The 19,531-nt window shown below is 42.3% G+C and overlaps 1 protein-coding gene across 6 annotated transcripts in view; it reads left to right on the forward strand.

The window, feature by feature from the left end:
• Positions 1 to 19,165, forward strand: part of CREB3L2 (cAMP responsive element binding protein 3 like 2) — a 73,119-nt gene extending 53,954 nt beyond the window's left edge. For 4 of the 6 annotated variants that reach the window (XM_035568539.2, XM_035568540.2, XM_035568542.2 and 1 more), the window contains 10 exons: positions 1,102 to 1,268; positions 2,865 to 2,952; positions 4,771 to 4,952; positions 5,588 to 5,734; positions 7,428 to 7,486; positions 8,895 to 8,963; positions 16,119 to 16,218; positions 17,157 to 17,283; positions 17,973 to 18,198; positions 19,066 to 19,165. In XM_035568539.2, coding sequence (XP_035424432.1) covers positions 1,102 to 1,268; positions 2,865 to 2,952; positions 4,771 to 4,952; positions 5,588 to 5,734; positions 7,428 to 7,486; positions 8,895 to 8,963; positions 16,119 to 16,218; positions 17,157 to 17,283; positions 17,973 to 18,198; positions 19,066 to 19,141 — 1,241 coding nt within the window. In that variant the 3' untranslated portion in view covers positions 19,142 to 19,165. The remainder of the gene's footprint in view (positions 1 to 1,101; positions 1,269 to 2,864; positions 2,953 to 4,770; positions 4,953 to 5,587; positions 5,735 to 7,427; positions 7,487 to 8,894; positions 8,964 to 16,118; positions 16,219 to 17,156; positions 17,284 to 17,972; positions 18,199 to 19,065) is intronic. The other 2 variants (XM_035568541.2, XM_035568543.2) reach the window with 1 other exon arrangement.
• Positions 19,166 to 19,531: the final 366 nt, after the last annotated feature.

Raw genomic sequence — 19,531 nt, forward strand, 5'->3', positions numbered from 1 at the left:
GCTGGGGTACAGTACAGAGGGGTGGGGTAATCTGCTGCAAGAGGAAGGACCACCATATAAAACTGAACCCCAGCAGCAGGAATGGGAATGGGATTTTTTAAAGGTAGAATTGCAACTGCCAAAAATACGTCTACTTTTTCTTTTTTTTTTTTTTAATAAGAATTTTAATGGCCTTGGGAAATTATTTTAAAGATTGAATCCTGAATTCTTGATCCTCTGTCATACTTTAAACCCAAGAAAATAAATCCCTTTTCTGCAAGCCAAACATCTTCCCTCCCATTTGCTACCCCATGAATGGAAACAGGGATCTAGCAACTTACCAGACCAACCTTCTTCCAGTTCTTGATAATGCAAGGCAAACTGTTCAGCTTTATTCAGTGAAAGGTCGCATGGCTTTCTCCTGATTAGTGAGCTTGCAGTAACTGGGGGCTGAGGTCAGTTCTGCCAACATATAATGCACGTTTCGTTGTTGCCAGTCAAAATATGCATTCAGTGCTGTGTCCCCCAGATGTTCTGGGGAGGAAATTACCATGATCACCATGCCACTGGTGCTCCTGTGAAATCATCAGAGCCACTGCCTTCTTTTATACTTACTAAATGAGTCATTGGGGAAAAATCTTGAAGTTGAGAGAATGTAAAATCCTTTGTTCTTAGAAGTGTAATGCCACCACTCCAGGTATGTGGTGACTGCAGGCAATGAGAGGAGCAGAGGGCTGGCTAAGCACTACCTGTGCAAGGAGGAATACAACTGAGTCAACAGGCATTAGCGTGTGTAGGACGTGGCTCCCTGGCTGCTCTACCCAAAGGCTTGTTTAGTCTTGCTCTGCTCGGTGTTAGCAGCTTTCAGCAGTGTGCAGTGATTAGTGCTCTGTGTCTTTCCTCACTGCTCCTCTCTGTATCCTGGGGCTAAGATTAGGTTACAGCCCCAAAACAGTTGTCTGCATTGACTGAGAGCTGAATAGTAAGGGCAGAGTGTTGCTGATGGACTGAAATGCCTTCTGTGTTTGTTTCCCTTCTCTGCAGGAGGGATGACATTATTTTCGTTTGTAGTCTCTCTGTTTCTGACCTGAACATGTGGTGTCCAATTTCCTTCCCTGGCAGGTGACCTGGAAAATGAGGAATGGTGTCTGGGTACCGAGCTGACTCCAGCAGCAATAAAGACTGAGCCAGCGTTGTGCGAGACATCAGGCCTTACTCCCTCCGTCAGTCTCACTGTCACGGCCACGTCGCTGGACGGCGAGCAAGCCGAGCTGCAGGCTGATGCCCTGGTACTTGCAGATTTTCTTTTCTCTTTGAGCAATTAGGTACAGATTCTCCTAGGATGCTACGTGCCAGTTTGGCCTCCTTTGTGCCAAAGGTATCAATCCAGGGTGCGCTGCAGTCAGCTTTAATGTTTTCTAATGCTTGCTGGTGTCCCACAACTGCTGTAAGAGTTTGTGCTTCGAAACTCATATCTGCATCTTCAGGTCTTAATGGTTGGATGCACAGCTTTCTCTTCTATGCTAGACCATGCAAAAGCCTGGGGCTGATGCTTTTTAAAAATATTTAAACAATCTCTTCTGAGCCAGTCCCACCTAAAGTGACTAACCCATTTGCCCTATAGAGTCTGACAAACTAATGTCCTCCACAATGACTTGCTTTAGTGCTGCACCTTCCCTTCATCAGGGTGAGACTCCTTATTTAATGTGACTGGAGTGTTTTCCTTTTCGCCTACGAAGTCACTTTTGCCAGGCCTGTCAAGCTTTGACATTTTGAGGTGCTGCTGCTTTCACTCCAACCTTCCCAGTAAGGTGTTTGTGATCCCTTTCTGACCACAGCTGGAGCAGCCAGTGGGCATTCACAAAGGCTTAGTTTGGCTGTTTAGGAGAATGAACTGCAGCAGCTGGTGGCTCACCAGAGCTCCCTACCAGTGGAGAAAGTACTGTGACATTCTCATTCCCCAGGGTGTGATGGCAGCCCAGTCCATCTGGAGCTAGAAAATGTTGGAAATAAACATTCCCACTAGGATGTGGGTCAGAAATATGTGCAACAGAAGTTGTTTCGTGAGAAACTGGGAAAACCGGAACACATCTTTCCTATAGTCCTCTTGTAGTCTGCATGTACTGTTCCCAATACATAGCCTTGTTGTAGCTTGGGATGCTGTGATACTACAAAGAGCATCTTGGGACTAACTGGTGTCTCATTACCATTGCATGGATTAGTTACACAGGTTATTGGGAGAGATTCTGGCTGCACTGAGCATGCAGGTGTGCCAGACTGACTTCCTCAAGTCTGGGGATGTAGCATTCAGGCAGACTGGCCAGCAGCTTGGCAGCCTGGTGAGCCAGCCTGTCAACAGGGCAAGTCAGATGTCCTCCAAATGTCTGTTGGCCATGGCTGTCTCTGTTCCTTCTCCTCCTAGCAGTGAAATGAACTTGGATCTGACAACCCAGGGCTCAGTGAGTGGCACCTGGATCTCACTCCCAGGTGACAATGGCCTTGAACAGGCTCTCCCCCACTGCCAGGAGCATTTCTATCTCTGCTCAAGCTGGCTGTGCGGTCCGGCAAATCCTAGCGGCAGCTCTGTTGCTAAGAGAAGTAATTTGAGTGGGTTGCCTGCTAGCTTTCAGTCTGAAATGTCATCTCTGAGGCGTAATCTTTTATTTAGCTAAATATAGTAATAAGAAAAGCCACAGCAGGACCAGTCAGGGCAGCATTCTCTGTAGCCTGGCTTAGCAAAACTGTGTGAAGCAGTTCAAGCTTTGCCTGTAGTAGAGTAGGAGAGGAAAATCTCTCCATTTATGGAGAAATCATCCTTGTACCCTTCTATAAAGACCTTAAGAAGTGTGCTTTGGGTTTTCATGCTGTTAATTTCTCTTTTCTAGATGAAACCACTGAGCCAGAAAGTGCTTCCAGAGATTAAATTGGAGCCCCATGAAGTGGATCAGTTTCTGAACCTCTCTTCTAAGGAAGGTCTGTTAATTACCAACCCAACACATGCAAGGGAGATGACCAGAATGTGCGATGAATGTACTTTACCCTGATTAAATATTTGGCTTCCTTGTTTGTCATGTTAAACTTTAGGCTGAAGCTGTTGCCTTCTAGGGATTTGACTCAGGCGGTTAAAAAGCCAGCCCTTCTGACCCATTTATATGTTCTTTTTCTTTGTTTTTGTCTTGCACATCACAAAGAAAATGATCTCTGTTTTGTCTGCAACATCCTAACAATTACGCGGTTGCTGGAGGGAGCTTGAATCTTTAAAGTACGGGATTATTTAGGCTAGAAGAGAAATCAACTTGAGGGAACTTAACTAAGGCACATAAAATATGAAGAGCACAAGTGGAAACTTGGCTGGTTTTAACCTCTTTGACCTCTGTTACAAAAGCAAGGAAGAGAGTGTATATGAAAATAAGTTAGGTGCATCTGGTTTTAGCATATTTGTTGCAGTTCAGGTTTAAGAACCACCAGGGTCCCTTTGAAATATGTAAATTGAGGGGGAAGGAGTGATGATCCCTGCCCCAAATGTAAAACATGAATTTGTGGCGTATGATATATTAGCCTGGGAAAAGTTTGAAAGAGCCTAATATATTGACTGAAATTTAAGAAGGTAACTGTATGTCAGTTAGGAACACTTGGTGTTCTGTTAGTGAATTCTTTTATGTAGACAAGTAGAACTGCTCTAGGAGGAGAGGCAATTGATTTAGCAGGTGGAAAAAAAAGGCTGTTAATCCAAAACATAGATGGGATTGCTCAATCTGTGAGATTAAGGGCATTACTGTTTTACAAGTGTACATCTGGCAACCAGAGTTAAGATGCTAGCCAAAAAAACCTAATGTGTAATAACTTTTTTTTTTTTTACTGTTTTTGTTCCTTCCTCCCCCACCACCCATTTGATCTTTTCAACTCAAATTTGCAAAGTGTAAAAGAAGTGGAAGGTGGAAAATGGAGCCCTGTATCTTCCTACTCCCAATTGTGATTGCTGTAAATGTATCTCAGAGGAAAAATGAGTTAGTGGACATCCAAAAGAGCCATAACTAAGTTGTCCATGTAATCTGGGTAGGTGAGACTGCACCGTTTCTCTTGGTCCAGACCCCATTTGGTCATAAGCAGCACTTTGCTTGCCAGTTGCAGCACAAGTTCTGTTGGCTGCAAGTGCAGCACAAGTTTACTTATGGCTCTGGAGAGCGCAATGTGAAAGAGGTTCCTGCAGTGGCTACCTATGCTATTCCTGTTCTATCAGTATGGCAAAGCCTTCACTTTCACAAGGTTGTCACCACCTGCCAGTTGTACCAGACTAGATCCTTAGGAGCTAAAATATTTATTTTCTTACTGTTGATGTAACATCTTGGGCATGTTATCTTCTCTTGAAAAATACTGGCAATTTGTTAAATCCATAGCAAGGTTGGGAAAGGCTGTTGTTTTTGGAAAGGAGGTGCACTGGCTCAGAGCCCTCTCTGCTAATGTGGTTTCCCAAGTAGGGTACTTGTACTGGAGGTTTATACTTAAATCTCAAGGCATTTGGAGAAGCTGAAGGGTAGGTAGAAATGATTTGAGCAGATTAGCAGAGCCCTGCTTTGTCTGTTGAACCTAAAGACAGCTGCTGTGTTTCATGCCTCCTTTGGACACCTACATGCTCTGAAAGTTTTCCAAGTTTCCACTTTTGCTTGACCCACCTTTTAGCAGAGAGTCCTAGTCTTGGAAAACTGGTGGTGGTGGTGGTGGCAGTGGCTCTAGTGGAAGTTTACGTTAGCACCTCTAAATCTTACACTGTATTTCTCTCTTGCCATTCAGCAGTCGACCCCCTGCATTTGCCTCCAACCCCTCCCAGCAGTCATGGCAGTGACTCTGAAGGAGGGCAGAGCCCAGCTAGATCGCTCCCTCCTTCAAGCCCGATCCAGCTGCAAGCCATGGCTAAAGTTACGTCACGCACAGCTTCAGCGCTTTCCAATTCCCCTCTCCTGACTGCACCACATGTAAGTTGGGCTCAATTTTTCTAGAATCTTTTTTTTTTTAATTACTGTTTTTGCCATACATTTGCTAATTTCTGTTGTTCGTTGGATGCGCCCATCTCTGGTCAAAATTGCAGATCCAGTAATTCTTGCTCTCTTGTCTATCCTCTTCCTACCGGGAATGGTGTGTGCCTCTTCTCTGACTTGAGGCAGGGTTGAGCAGTGTTAGGAGATTTCTCCCATCATGGGTTGTGTTTCGCATTAGCACCCAGCTCTGCTGGGCTAACTTGTCACTGGTAGATCTGTCCTCGTGTTGCTATGTCTTGGAAATCAAGTGATGATTTTTAGGGAGGGATTTTCAACAGTGCTTCTCATTTGTCTCTTTCTCCATTTGAGCCAAGGGGAGTTTTACTGTGGGCCTCAGAGCTGGGCTGAAAGCAACTGTTTTGAGGCAATCCTGCCCCAAAGGTTCTGTCTCTGAATGAAAGCTATCTAAAAAGTCTTCCCCTTCCACTCACTCCCAATTACAAGAAACTGAGTTAGTAGTCATAGTGCTCTCTGAAGTGGGAGAGCTGCTGACTCACTCTGTTCCTTAACACCCTTTCTCTAGGGCTGTGTGCACTTACTGTGACATTATTTCATTTCTGTGACACTTGCAGAAATTGCAGGGGACTGGCCCGCTCATCCTGACAGAGGAGGAGAAGAGGACACTGATAGCAGAGGGGTACCCAATCCCTACCAAACTGCCCCTGACAAAGGCAGAGGAGAAAGTGCTGAAGAAAATCCGCAGAAAAATAAAGAACAAGGTAAATAAATGTTTGTTTAGCAGTTTTGCTGGGTAATACCTCTTCATCCTTCACTAAAAATTTTGCAGCATTTCAGTAGCAATGGTCTGTGGTAGTGTTGAATGCTGTAAGATGTCTTTTAACAAAGTATTCTTCTTTATTCCTTAACACATCCATCAAATTGTCTGCCACTGTGACAGTGCCTCTCTGTCTAGGTATTTACCTGAATACGTGAAGAATAGAGTATTTAGTAAGTACGGTATCAAGTTGCTGTTGCCTGGCTCCATTTTGAAAACAGTACGATCTTTTTTCTTACGGGTAGGCGAAGACCTCTGTGTCCTTTCCATGGTGATGAAGGTGTTCTTTTCCACCATTTGATGTTTTAAAGTATGACTGTGTATTTCAGCGCTCTAGTCTTTTGATCACTGAATTCCATGACCTTTAGATGAATGGTTGATATCAAGGCTGTGAAATGCCTTGCAAGTCTTCTCTTTCTCCCAGGATGGCAAAGAGCTAGTGATGGGGAGGAAAGCATTTTTTTCAGACCTGGCAAACTCACTTGTTCTGGATGATATTAGCACATCTTTGAAGGTTAATGCATTCTGTTACTGGTTTGGCAGACAGGTGTAAATTTGGCCACACTGAACTGAAATTTGGTCTAATATGATTTTTCAAAAATGTTTAAAATTTCCTTGCGTATTTTATGTACCACTTTCATATAATTACTCATTTGTATTCGAGGGTATCATTGGAGGTCCTTTGGTCCAACTCCTTGCTGTGAAAGCAATCAGCTTAGATCAAGTTACTAAGTGGCTTGTCCAGTCACATTTTATTGTCTGAGTGATGTGTCCTCAGCCTCTCTCTGGGCAACCTGTTTCCGTATTAGGCTGTTTTTCTGGTTAAAAATAATAAAATAAAAGCTTCATGTCTAATTGGAATTTCCCTTGTTGTAACTCATATTCAGTGCTCTTGTCATTTTTATATACACCTCTGAGAAGACTGAATTCATCTTTGTTTTAGCAATAGGATTCTCTCCTTATCTTCTTAAATCTGAACAAATCCAGATTTCTTTGCCTTTGCTGATATGTCATGTGCTCCAACATACTTGTTATAGCCGTGGCCATCCTCTGGACTTGCTTCAATATATCCAAAGTATTTATTTCAGGGCCCCAGACTTCACGTGGTTCTCAACTGTGGTCTTGCAGGATGCTGAAGAGAGGGGAAGAGACACTTCCCTTGACCTGCTGGGTACAGTCTTGCTAACATAGCCCTGGCCCTGGTTGGCATTTTTTGCTATGGGGGCACATTGTTGACTTATGTTTGTCTGGTTGTCCATCAGGATTCCCCAAGTCTTTTTTTCTGCAAAGCTGCTTTCTAACCTATGCATGGTTTTTTCCTCTCCCAGTTGCAGGATTTTCTCCTGGCATCATCTTTTAGTATTTGCCCTAGGATATTCTCTGCAGATGAATCTGATTTGCTTTTTAAGGATAGTTCTGTAAGAGCAGAGTGATCTTTTTCCTACTACTGAGAGGGAGCAGTCTTGCTTCAGGATGTGGAAACAGACCAAGTCAGTGCTTTGCTTGCCAGGAATAGGAATCAGAACAGTACTGAGGCTTGAATCAAATAATGTCAAGGCTCTTTACCAGTTTATTAATTCATCTCTGCTGCTTTTTTTCTTTGCAAATATTTGGTGTTTTTCTTCCCTTTTCCTTAGATCTCTGCCCAGGAAAGTAGAAGAAAAAAGAAAGAATACATGGACAGTCTGGAAAAAAAGTAAGCCAGCCTCCTTCCTGTTTCAAATGTTCCAATAGCACTGGTTGCTGGAATGGGAAGGGATCCAGCTGTTGATGCTGGGACTGTTTTGTGCACAAAGTGCCAGCTGCCATCTCGTGGTTGTGACTGAGAAAAGGCCCTTCTTCTGGCTTCTGTGGTACATGTGCTGAAATGCTCCGTACATAACTGTGTCCATCTCCAATGCTTAGGTAATGTGCTGGCAAAGACCTTAAACCTCAAATAAGGCAAGACCCATCTACTACCAGCCTTTCTCTTGTGCAGCTGTGTTGGTCTAGTGGGTGGGCAGTGTCCAGGGAAAGGTAGGGTCAGAGTGAATATATTCTGTCTTCTAGCACAGATGGAGACAGAAATTGGAAGTGGGTGAGTAAAGACTGCTTGGGAGAGTAAGCAGAACTCAGGAAAACAACATGTGGCCAATTGACTTCCTTTAACAAGAAGGAGCCAAATCCTCAGTTAGTGATTTATATCCCAAATTAATCTTTCTTCCAAGAGACAAGTATCCTGGTATTTTTCTTATGCACTTCACCAGGTGGATCTGCTAAACCCTATGTACCATCTTCGGTGATATCCTTGATGAAATTTCCTTTTGTTCTTCTTATGTCTTTATGGGTGAGCCTTGCTTTCTCAGGGTTAGACTTTTGTTAAATTCTAGCATACATAAACAGATATGAAAGTATTTCCCTTTGCCTTTTTCCTCTTAAAGCTATTCAGGCAGGTCATAGTTGTCTTTTAGGAATCCCATATTTTTACTTGAACCTCTTACATGGCAGGTCATATGATAATCTCCTTTTGTTAGGGAGTTTCCAGGGGCAGTGAGGAAATGAGCACCCACTTGGAAATGAATCTTCTGGCTTGTTAACCTCAATACACTTGAAATTCAAGGATCTGATTTCAGAAGCATGGTATTTGTTAAATTATTTAGTGCCTCATCCTAGAAATGAAATGCACACATGGAACACCCCTGCACAAAATAATTGTTAACAATACAAATAGAACATGTTCAGTGACTTTTAAGTATCTGTCCTGTGGCCTGATGCACAGAGAAGGTTGGAGCAGGGTCTTTGCCATTGCTATTTCAAGGGGCAAAAAGTAGTTACAGCTTATCCTGAATAAGCTGCACCTACTGGGCTGTAGTTGAGCAGATGCTTAACTCTGTAGTTGAGCAGATGTAGTGTAAGCAGATGCTCTATAGCGAGTAGTATCTAATGCAATGTCTTCTGCACCTTCAAGCAGGATTAAAGGTTATGACTAAAGTTAGTTGGTGTAACTTTTTGTAAATGCAGGTAGAATCACAGAGCTCTCTGTGAAAGCAAATTTGTTTTGTTCCAGAATGTCTTTAATAAAGGACTAATTTTTTTATATTCGTCTTTCCTTCTGCTGTCTCCAGAGTTGAGAATTGTTCAAATGAAAATAGTGAGCTGCGTAAGAAGGTTGAAGTCCTGGAGAATACTAACAGGTAAGGTGTGAGGGGAATAAAACAAACTTTGGCATGATTTTACAGGGAAAAAGGAAAACACAAAAGTTAAGAGATCAATCGAAATGTGAAGAATAGCTGTATCTGATCTGATTAGCGTCAAAGAAAGATCATGGAGAACAGTTACCATGACAGTGCAGCACAATGTAAAATAGTGGGGCTTTGATGTCAGCTGTTAAACTGTCTCCTAGCTTGTGGTGTGTTTGAGAAACCTTTTAGTATTCTTCTTTGAGTTCTTCTACAGTCCAAGGAAAGATGATTAGTGATAGATAACAAACAAAAAGCTGCAGCCCAACTCTTCAAATTGTCTTTTGTCTGTGAAAGACTGCTTTGACAGAAGGCCGTGACCAGGGACATGACAGTTGCAGAACTTAGTGATGAAGCTCAAGAGTCAATGTTAGTTTGTTCTGGACTACTAGATGCTGTTGCAGTTACTGTACGCTGTTCTGATCATCTGACACTCCAGAATATCTTTCATTTTAGGAAATACAATTTCCTTTGGAGGGGGAATCACCTTCTTCTCATTTCTTCATTTCTGAATAAATGGGTGTCTCAATGGTGACTCTCAAAGGATACGTGGCAGAAAATGATCTATAGCTGAGCTTTGAATTGGATGTTAGCTGAGAATGGAGTGTCAGTCATGGCTTATGCTCAGCGTGTTCTCTGTTGAAGGCAAATTCCAAAGAGTAGGTACTAGATGAGCCCACTGGTAACACCTTCTGTTTAGAGGCATTTGAAGTGATGGCTGAATATTACCACTAAACATGATGGTAGCACTGACGTGTGGGAGGAAACTTGGTTTTCAAGATAAGACCCACGATCATGAAAAATGGCCCCAGAGCTTGTCTGGCAGCCAATGTATTGCTAATTGAGTGGCATGTGTTGTTTCTAATCTCCGGATCCAATCTCTAATTTCATGGAGCCAGACCCTGTAGCACTGTAATTTGCTAGAGTGTCTCCCACACACTGCTCATGCATAAAGACATCTGCTGCTTGTTTGAAGAGAGCCAAGCCATTTCTGTCCCTCCTGTATCTTCCTGCAGTGCTTTACGTAAAAGAGCCAGGAATTGTTCTGCAGGTGTGGAATAGGGTTCTTTCTCCTAGGATCTGTCCAAGTAGGTGCTGAAAACAGCTGCTAAAAGGGGGGGTGCAGCTGTGGATGATCCACTCAGAGACAAGATGTTGTCAAGCCTTGAATTGTTCTCCCTAGTTTGGCTAAATTTGGCCAGATTTACATCTCTTGTTGCAGATGAAGTCATGAGAATGGCTTTGTTAATATTTTCCGTTCTTTTAGACAGGACCTCTAGCATCTTTTCTGTTATTTTATGATCTTAGTTCCCTAAAGCTAACCGGTCTAAAAATATTTACCTACCTACATGATATTATCTCTGAAATCTTCATATTCTGGGCATATGGGATGAGTTGCATTGTTTTCTTCCCTCTGCACGAGCATCAGTGCTGATTTGTAATCACCCACAGAGAAACAGATGTTCCTGACCCTCCTCACAGAAATTCTTGTATTCCACGGTGATCTGATTTTGGTATTTAGATGCAAACTGTACCTAAAAACTGTTAAGGCTGCACATCCAAGTATTGGGAAATTTGTAAGAGTGCCTGCTTTCATCAAGCCTGAATTATGTAACACCACTTTTTTTAAACTTCTTCCCAAATAGACACTTTCTTTCGTTTAGTGTATAGCTGTGTAAATGTCTTGTTCAGAGAATGATTCCAGGTCCTTGCTTAATATACATAATCCATTTTTCTACATTGAATTCAAAATGACTGGTTTCCTCATTGGTACATTGCCTCGATGTGTCATCCAGAATTTAATCAAGTGTTTCAGAACTTGTCTTCATAGCATCCTGTAGCTGGTACTTTCATCTCATATTTATAGTCAGGGATCGAAGTTCATAAAGAAGTGAAGGTCAGATTATGCAGATCCAATTTTATTCTTGGATGCCCAAATTTAAACATTTAGGACCTTATTTCTCAAAGTTCCTAAGCACACAGTCATACACGTCTTATTTAATATGCTCAAATCAGAGCCCAAGTTAACTTCAGCTGCAACTTTGAGTGTTCAATGTAGTAAAAAAAAAATGAATACCTCATTGACATTTTATATGAAAGTAGATCTACAAGTGTTAGAGCTGTCTTTTGATAGCAAAAAAAATTAAGAGTGGAAAAAGAGAGCAAGAAAATAGCACTTTGCATGTAAAATGCTCATGCATTCAGTGTGGATGAAGACAAGGTTCGTGTGTTGTTGTTTTTTTTTTTTTTTCCCTTGGTGGAAAATTGGGCTATAGCTGCTCACCTAAAAGTTTGTGCACACGTATGTACAGTCAGTCACTATTGTGTTTTTATAGTCTGTCTGGAGTTGAGGGGAGCTGACAGGCAATTTCCAAAACATACAACTATTGAGCAGCAGAATTTTCTTTCAGTATATGCAATCAGTTTTTCAGAGCATGTTGTTACTCTATATATAGAACAAATTTTACACAGATACATACCTAAGACTTCAGGGAAACCCTGCTTACATTTCAAAGTCTGGCTCCAAACTATGGAAGCACCACAATTTCTTGCTAAAAAAAGTAGCATAAAAAATTTTAGAAGAATCTTTCCTGAGAACCTGTCTTAGCTTGAAATTCTGGGTCTGAAAAGATTTGATGTAAGAGGTGTTAATGTGGTCAAAGAAAAATTGCATCCAGAAGAATCTTCTTTGATTTTCATGTATCTTATAAGGCAAGGCAGGAGGCTGTGGGATCAAGATGCGGGGGAGTTTTTAATTCTCATTAATGTGAGTGGGTGACAGCAGCATTTTTGGCAGCTTCAGTATTAGAACACTGGCATATGTTTCCTCTCCTAATTTATGTGACTCAGTGCCTTGCAAAAAACCCATCCAAGTTCCTTTCTAAGGAGTTTTCTCAAAACTACAGGAACACGTTATTATATGCACGTCTCTTATGCCTTGTAGCCACAAGTGAGCAAGGATCTCATTGGTTTGGTTACTGTCTGAACATGCTGAGCACTGCTGTCTTAAAAGGGTGCGAGAAGAGGCTGATATCAAGAGTTGAACTGACTTTTTCCTGTCACCAAGAAGGCTTGATCCATTCACATGGTGGCACTGGGGCTGAAGACAGAAGCTGCCATTAGTCTAGGCTTTTATTGTGGTCCATGACACCAGTAGCTGTGGCTATTTGGGCTTAAAGAGACAGAATTGAAACACTGGGTACTGAATGTATGACATGTGAGAAGTACTTTTCTTTTTCAATTCTGTTAAGTCTATATTTATAAATAAATACACTGATGTTCACTTTTCCTGGAGAAGTAGATAGAAATAGGATCCAATTAGCATATGGTTGAGTGTGTAAATATTGTTATCACAAATAGACAATCACAGAATCATAGAAAGGTTTGGGTTGGAAGGGACCTTAAAGACCATCCAATTCCACCCCCCTGCTGTGGGCAGGGACACCTCCCACCAGACCAGGCTGCCCAAAGCCCCATCCAACCTGGCCTTGAACACCTCCAGGGATGGGGCATCCACAGCTTCTCTGGGTAGCCTGTTCCAGTGCCTCACCGCCCTTACAGTAAAGAATTTCTTCCTGTCTAATATAAACCTACCCTCTTTTAGTTTGAAGCCATTACCCGTTGTCCTGTAGCTACACTCACTGACCAAGAATCGCTCCCCAGCTTTCCTGGAGGCCCCCTTTAGGCACTGAAAGGACACTATAACATCTCCCCGGAGCCTTCCCTTCTCCAGGCCGAACAACCCCAACTCCCTCCGCCTGTCCTCATAGGAGTGGTACTCCAGCCCCTTGATCATCCTTGTGGGATGCATACAAGTAGCTGCTGGAGTTGTTCTGGTAGTGTAATGACTAGCAAGTTGATTTACTGACTGATTTACATGGCCATTCTTCCATTTGAGGCTGATAAATCCATTTAACCAAGTCTTGTTTCAAGAAGAGAGGGATCTGGATTTATGTGCAATGAGACATCTTGCACTTCACTTCAGGCCACCCCCATAACAGCTGACAAAGCTTGACAGCCCTGGACCCAACTCTTTTATTTTGAAAGCAGCAGGGCAGTGTTTTTATGCTGAAGCAACACTGATGAAAAAGTGCTGTTTTTTTTTTTCTTTTGTAATTCAAAACAGAAAGAATTGTGATTTGTTGTTGTTGTTGGGTTTATTTTTCCTTTGAGGTATTCTGGTCTTTAAATGAAAACCTTACTTTGGGGTTTGCTTTGTCCTACGAATAGGACAGGCAGAGAAGGACTCTGTGTAGAGCTGAAAGAAAGAGAACATTTTTTCTTGCTTTTTAATCATTAATGATAAGTTTTGTGCCTCGCAAAGTAGATACATTCTCTGAAATAAAAAGGTCAAAATAAACATTGTTTCTTTCCTCTAGAAGCTATTTATTGTTATATAAATCAATGTTGGATTTTAAATTTAAATACTGTATTGAGGAAGTTTCTCAGGTGGCTAGGTCCTGCAGTGACAGATTTCCTCTCCATACTGAAAGCGTCACTGGAAGCAGAGGGGAAGCCTTGACTTGTTCCTCACTCTGGTAGTGAAAAGGGACCTTCTGAAGATTATTTCGTGAATGCACACATGAAAACAAGACATCATGGGCAGAGTGGATTTGCTGGGAGTGCTGGAAAGGAGAGCAGGAGTCTTCAGTCACTTTACAGCCTTCCTTTGAGGTGCTTCCCTTGGCAGGGAAAAGCGTGAAAGCACATTTCACACCTCCTACGGAGGTGACCCTCTAATTGAATATCACTGGGAAACGTGTCAGACAGTGGAAAATAATCCTTGTGGGTGCAAAGCCCCTTATACACGCTGCCGTGGGATTGTATTTTCTCCTGTTAGGATCTAGCCATTGGCAGTATGTTGCACTAAGAGCATTCTTGGCCTTCCTGATGGTATTTAGAGGAAACATCTTGGTATAACCCAAGTCCTTGTTCTTCAGAGTGGAGAACTGCTCCTTAGTCCTCTGTTCTTAGTCCAGACCATCCCGGTAGCCAACCAGTAACAATGAAGTCAATGGGTGTGCTGGAAAGGTGTTTTCACCCTGGAATCCAATCTTCCAACATTTTGGATTCGAATACCTACTTAATTATACTTTCCGAAACAAGAGTGTTTTGGTGTCAGCTCTCTGGGCCCCCTCTGCCCAGCAGATTTTTTAAATTGGACACAGAAAGGCAGAGATGAGCAAAACCGAGGAGAATCGCCTCTTCTGTCGATATCCTTGACAGCCATTAACTGTTTTCTCACTGACGCCTCCACAAAAACAGGCAGCAGTGATCTGCATTTCAAGTCTGCTGCTGCTGCCAGCCCCCAAGCTGGGGAGGAGGAGAGCGCCTTCCTCTCATGCCTCAGAGCTGTTCTCTGTCAATCCCAGTGACTCAGGCCTGAAGCAGGTTGGGGGGGATTTAGTCTTGTGTAATAGCACAGAGATTGCAGGGTTAAAACGGCATTGCTGTGTAACACGGCATATGGAAGGAATGCTATATGTAGTTTGTTCTGTGCCAGATGATACGTAGCATGTGCGCAAGTCTGCGTGACCCCTAAGCCATGAACTGTATGGAAAAGTGAGACTGGGGAGAAATGTTAGCAGGGAGCAGGGCATTAGGATGGTCTCATCTATGTGATGGATGCTGTTTCCATCTCTTAATTTGCCTGTGGTCTCTAACTGTGAATAAAGGACTGAAGAAGAAAAAATGAAATCACTTTCTTCTTTTTAATACTGAGTTGCAGAATAAACTGTGCTCTCAGGAGCATGCAAGACATCCTTCCTTAATAAGTTGGGAAGGATCTGCTGGCCCAGATAAATGTGCTGTAGTGCCTTGTGCTCATTTCAGAATGCATTCCTGAAGTCCTTGAATTCATTAAACCCTAATTAGCACTGATCATTGATGATTAAAAAAATCTATAATAATAAACAAGTATATATTGAGCTGTAAAGGCACCTCTGGGTCTGTCCTACAATTAGCTTTTAGCTGGTTTGATCTTAAAATAAACCTTCTATTTTCTCTGACATCCTAACCTTGCTTCTTGCTTTAGCATTTGACGTCATGGTCTCCAAAGCTGTTGCCTGGAGTTTTGTGAGGGTTACCCTCAGCAATAGGTAGCGAGACGTACAAGAGAAGCAAAAAGTAAAAATGGAAACAAACAGCAAAGTTAACATCTTGAGGCAAAATAGTACTATATTTGACTGTGATGAGGACAGGCATTTGGGTTACTCCTTCTCTGTTAAAAAAGCTTTAATGGAAACAAAGTGGAAACAGTTGTGAAAACCCTATACCAATTATTCTTTGAGATCATTTCCATCTTGAATGACTAATATCCTGACTGTAGCAAGTAATGATGCTACAGCAGAAGAAAAACAGACAGAAAGGCAGAAAAATACCTTCCTGGTCCGCAACTGTTGACTCCAACCAGAACAGAATAACCGTTGTGGTTACCTCTGAACAACACAATCAGAATAGCTGCTTCAAGCAACTGTGGTTTTCGTAAACTCCTGGAAGATTTAACAAATTGCAATAAAATACTTTATTTAGTAAATGAAATTATGGGAAATGAAGTGTATGCTTTAAATCCCTTTCTTTGAAAATGAAGCAATTCACTGTACAGCGCATTTTCAGAAAAAGGGGGTAGACGTATATACCTCTACCAACAACTACAACAACTATAAGCTTGCTTTTGCACCATTTCAAATAATGGTGAAACTCCAGCTCAATTCATGCCGTAGAACCAGGTGATGTAAGCAGCCAGTCACTTGCATGGAGAGAGTTTCAGTTGTTTGTACACTTACCAGAGTTGTTTCCCGTAGAAACCCTGGAAACAGTTTTTATTTGTAATAACTTTCTGAAAAAGGTAAATAAGTCATTGTTCAGGGACATCATCTGACGGAAAGGCAAAAGATATTTTTGAAAGATTCATTGCTAATGCATGCAAGAACTTTGTAAAAATTGAAGACATTCTTACTTCTGATTGCAAGGTGGTGATTTTAATTATCTGTACCTTGTTGCAAGTGCTAAATGCATTATTGCCAGGTGTGGAATTTGAAGCAAAAAGCTGTTTAACCAGCAAGTAGATCACTACATCTGATGGTCATGTCTCTTGTCTTTGCTTTCCAGAACACTTCTGCAGCAGCTGCAGAGACTCCAAGCCATAGTTGCTGGAAAGGTGTCCCGTTCATGTAAGGCAGCTAGCACGCAGACAGGGACCTGTCTTATGGTGAGTATTCCCTAAAACTGGTAGTTGTAGGGGAATGAGATTCCCTTTCCACTGCTCAAAGGCACATCTTCTGTTCTGTGAAGCCCCTCACTTCCAAATTCTCAGGTTGGGAAACTACTCGTGATAATTTGACATTTAATTTTGAGATAGCTGAGAATCCTGGCTGATGAAGATTAATGATTGTTAATGGGCATTAAATTCTGGAGGAGACTGGGCCTGTGCTTTTGATGGGGTGCTGCAGTGATGAAAGAAGCAGCACTGCTCCTCTGAGTAACCTGTTTTATTATTTCCTACAATTTTGTGTGTGAGAAATGGTGTCTAGAGTTGTAAAATGAAAGCACGGGTGCCCTTTGATGCTTGGATTTTCAGATTCCAGTAAAAATAAACCTTTTCATCCAAATAAAAATATGACTGAGGCTGTAAATCTACCTCTCTCCTATTTCAGTAATATTTTTCAGGATAAGAAAAGGGTTAGAATGAAGCTCTTCCCACCTTACACCCAGCCAGCAAGTTCCCTTTATGCTGGTGCTATAAATTGATGGAAATGATATTCAAGGCCTATGCTGTTCTCATCGGCTGCCAGCCTCTCTGTCACTTAGAAGCAAGACTGGGGCCAGCAGCAGAAATAACCTCAGAAATTCCCGACAGTATCTGTAAAACACACATGGCGGTTGTGTCTGCTTTTCAACTTTGGGAGTAAATAAGGCAACAGGCCAAAATGATGGCAGACGCTGAAAACAAACCCCAGCATTAAAGCACTGAATTGTTCTTGTGTATGTGCCTTTGCTAAGAGGCACTGAATCTAGTGATGAAAATAGCCTCAAGTCTTTTGTTTCAAAAAGCTATCAGATCTGCCTTGTGTCGATTTTTCATTTTGATGTGCGTGTATGGGCCAAGAGGTAGTGCAATTAACCTCTTCTGCGTCTTCCCTTTTCCAGATGGTGGTGCTGTGCTTTGCAGTAGTTTTTGGCAGCTTCTCTCAGAGCTATGGGCCATATCCTTCTGCTACAAAGATGGTGTTGCCCAGGCAACATTCCTCACCAGAGTCCTACACAGACTCCATTGGTAAGTGACAACCACCTCAGTCTTGCTCTTTGGTATTTGTTTTCCACCCCCATCCCCAAATCCATCCCCAAGAACTTCATGCTTTTCTGCTCCCCAGCTGGCCATGCATTGATAAAGAAGAAGGATATATCTATATCAAAGAAAGATAGCTTGGCAAGGTGTGCTGATGGCAGCAGACTTCATAAAAATGAGCAAAGCCTTTCTCCACTAGCCTGCTTGGTACTTCTGTTTAAAGCCCTTATGTTTCTGTTTGAGGAGATAAGGCTAGTAGTCTGTAAAAGGTAGCAGGAGAGTTTGCTTTCTGCTCTGTACCACTTGTTCATGCAGTCAGAAAACACAACGGCTGTCAGCTGGTGCTTCCTTTGCCAGTGTCAACTAAGGGTCCAAGGACTGAGTGGGAAGTTGTTAGTATTACATACCAGTTAAGAACCAGTTGCTTTAAACGTATGTTATTAAAGTGATTATTTCATTTTGGTCTTGTTCTGTGAAGAGTTAAGAGCTTTTTGATGCCTGTTCGGACCACTGCTGTGGTATCTTCCCACAGCTATCAACCTACCCGGTTAATTGCAATGAAAAGACCTTTGCAGCTCTAGTTCTGCTCTGATGGTTTCCATTTCCTGAAACAGCCAGGGCTGTTCTCTTTGACCTGCCTCCTTCTCATCTCTCTTTTCCCTTCTGTCTATATGCAGTGAGATCAAGGAGTCTGCTAATATATGAAGAGCCTCACCAGCTGGAGGAGTCGTCAAGCCCGATCTCCTTTGCAGATCGAAACGACAGGCACGCAGACAGCTCCAAGTACACGGCGCTAGCTCTGGAAGCTGTGCCGGGGATGCAGCGGGATGATATCATGGAGTTCACAATAGCCAATGAGATGAGGCTAGAGAAATCAGTGCTGCTGGGCCTGCAGCAGCACAGGTGAGTGCTAGATGGGCTGCTTGTGAAACAAGAGTTTGGACTCTCTGTCTGGAGAGCTTATAGGCAAAGGTTTGGAACTACTCTTGTTTGGAGAAGTGATTGCAACAATATTTTAGCAACAAAGCTGCCAAGCTCATTGCTTCTACCAGAAACCTAGCCCTTTTAGGCTTGTTAGTTATGCCTACTCTGCTTCTTTAAGCACTTAGTTGCGTGTCTCCTAAAGGAATAAGCTTTTACCAGTTGGGTGGAAGTGTGAGGCTGTGACTCACTGGGCTTTGTTGAGGTTAGGGCGCGAAGAGCTGGAGCTTCTCACAGCAGTGATCTTACTAGTGCATGCTGCAGAAAGTTTGCAGGATTCAGACTTAAAAGACAAATCTATTTTCTGAACTTCTTAGCATGGAGTTCCTTTTTTTTTTTTTTTTTAGCATGAATGTGTATTTGGGGCCTTTGCAAAAAGACAGATTCACTGGTTTAAATACGTGGGTGCAGTTTTCCTTCCACTGTACCTTTGCTTGTCCCACCACTGTCCTGTTGGCTCAGCTCTTAGTCTCTGCTAACAAGAAGCAGTAAGCACACCAAATGGTGGAGGTGGGTTGTGTTTAGAAGTATGCTTTTCAGAGGCTTAGGTTGTGCCATATCGCACCAAGCATGCCTTCTGAGCATTTGTGTCAAAGTTATACCCAGGGCCAAAGAGATGACTAATTCAATGTGTTACCATACTCCAACTGACAGGTACCTGGTAAATACCGAGTGCCTTTTTAGCAGTAGCCAATTTGAGCAGGATATGTGCTTTTAAAAATGACTAACTATTAGTGTTAACCTTTGTTGTTGTTGTGTTTTGTTTTGTTTTGTTTTGTTTTTCTACAGAGTCAACTCTGAAATAGAAGGAAATGAAACACTGAAGATAATTGAAATAGATAGAAGAGTCAATGCCACCTCTTAAAAATAAAAAGGCCTTTTTTCTTGACCTCCCTCTTTCCCACATATTTTCAACCAAAGTCCCCCTGACTTGTCATCCTCAGTGAACCAAAGCACAAAAGAGAGGGAGTTCACCAAATTCTGCATTGACTGGTGAGGCTGTGACTGCAGATGGGCTCTCGTCTTGTAACTCCTTTCCTTACTTCACACACAATCCCTCTTTGCTTTTATTTCTTTCCTGTCTGATATTGCAAGGGCAGGATTGAATTATGATCGCAGAAGATACCAGCAGTGTGCTGATGATTGATTTGTGTATGTGTGTCTGTGCTTGCATGTACACATCATCATCTGTGCACAAAGACATTTGGTAAAAGAGTGGAATATGCAAAACCGATGGGAGCATGTGGGTGATGGG

The sequence above is a fragment of the Cygnus atratus genome, chromosome 1 (genome assembly GCF_013377495.2).
Source record: "Cygnus atratus isolate AKBS03 ecotype Queensland, Australia chromosome 1, CAtr_DNAZoo_HiC_assembly, whole genome shotgun sequence".
Lineage (NCBI taxonomy): Eukaryota > Metazoa > Chordata > Aves > Anseriformes > Anatidae > Cygnus > Cygnus atratus.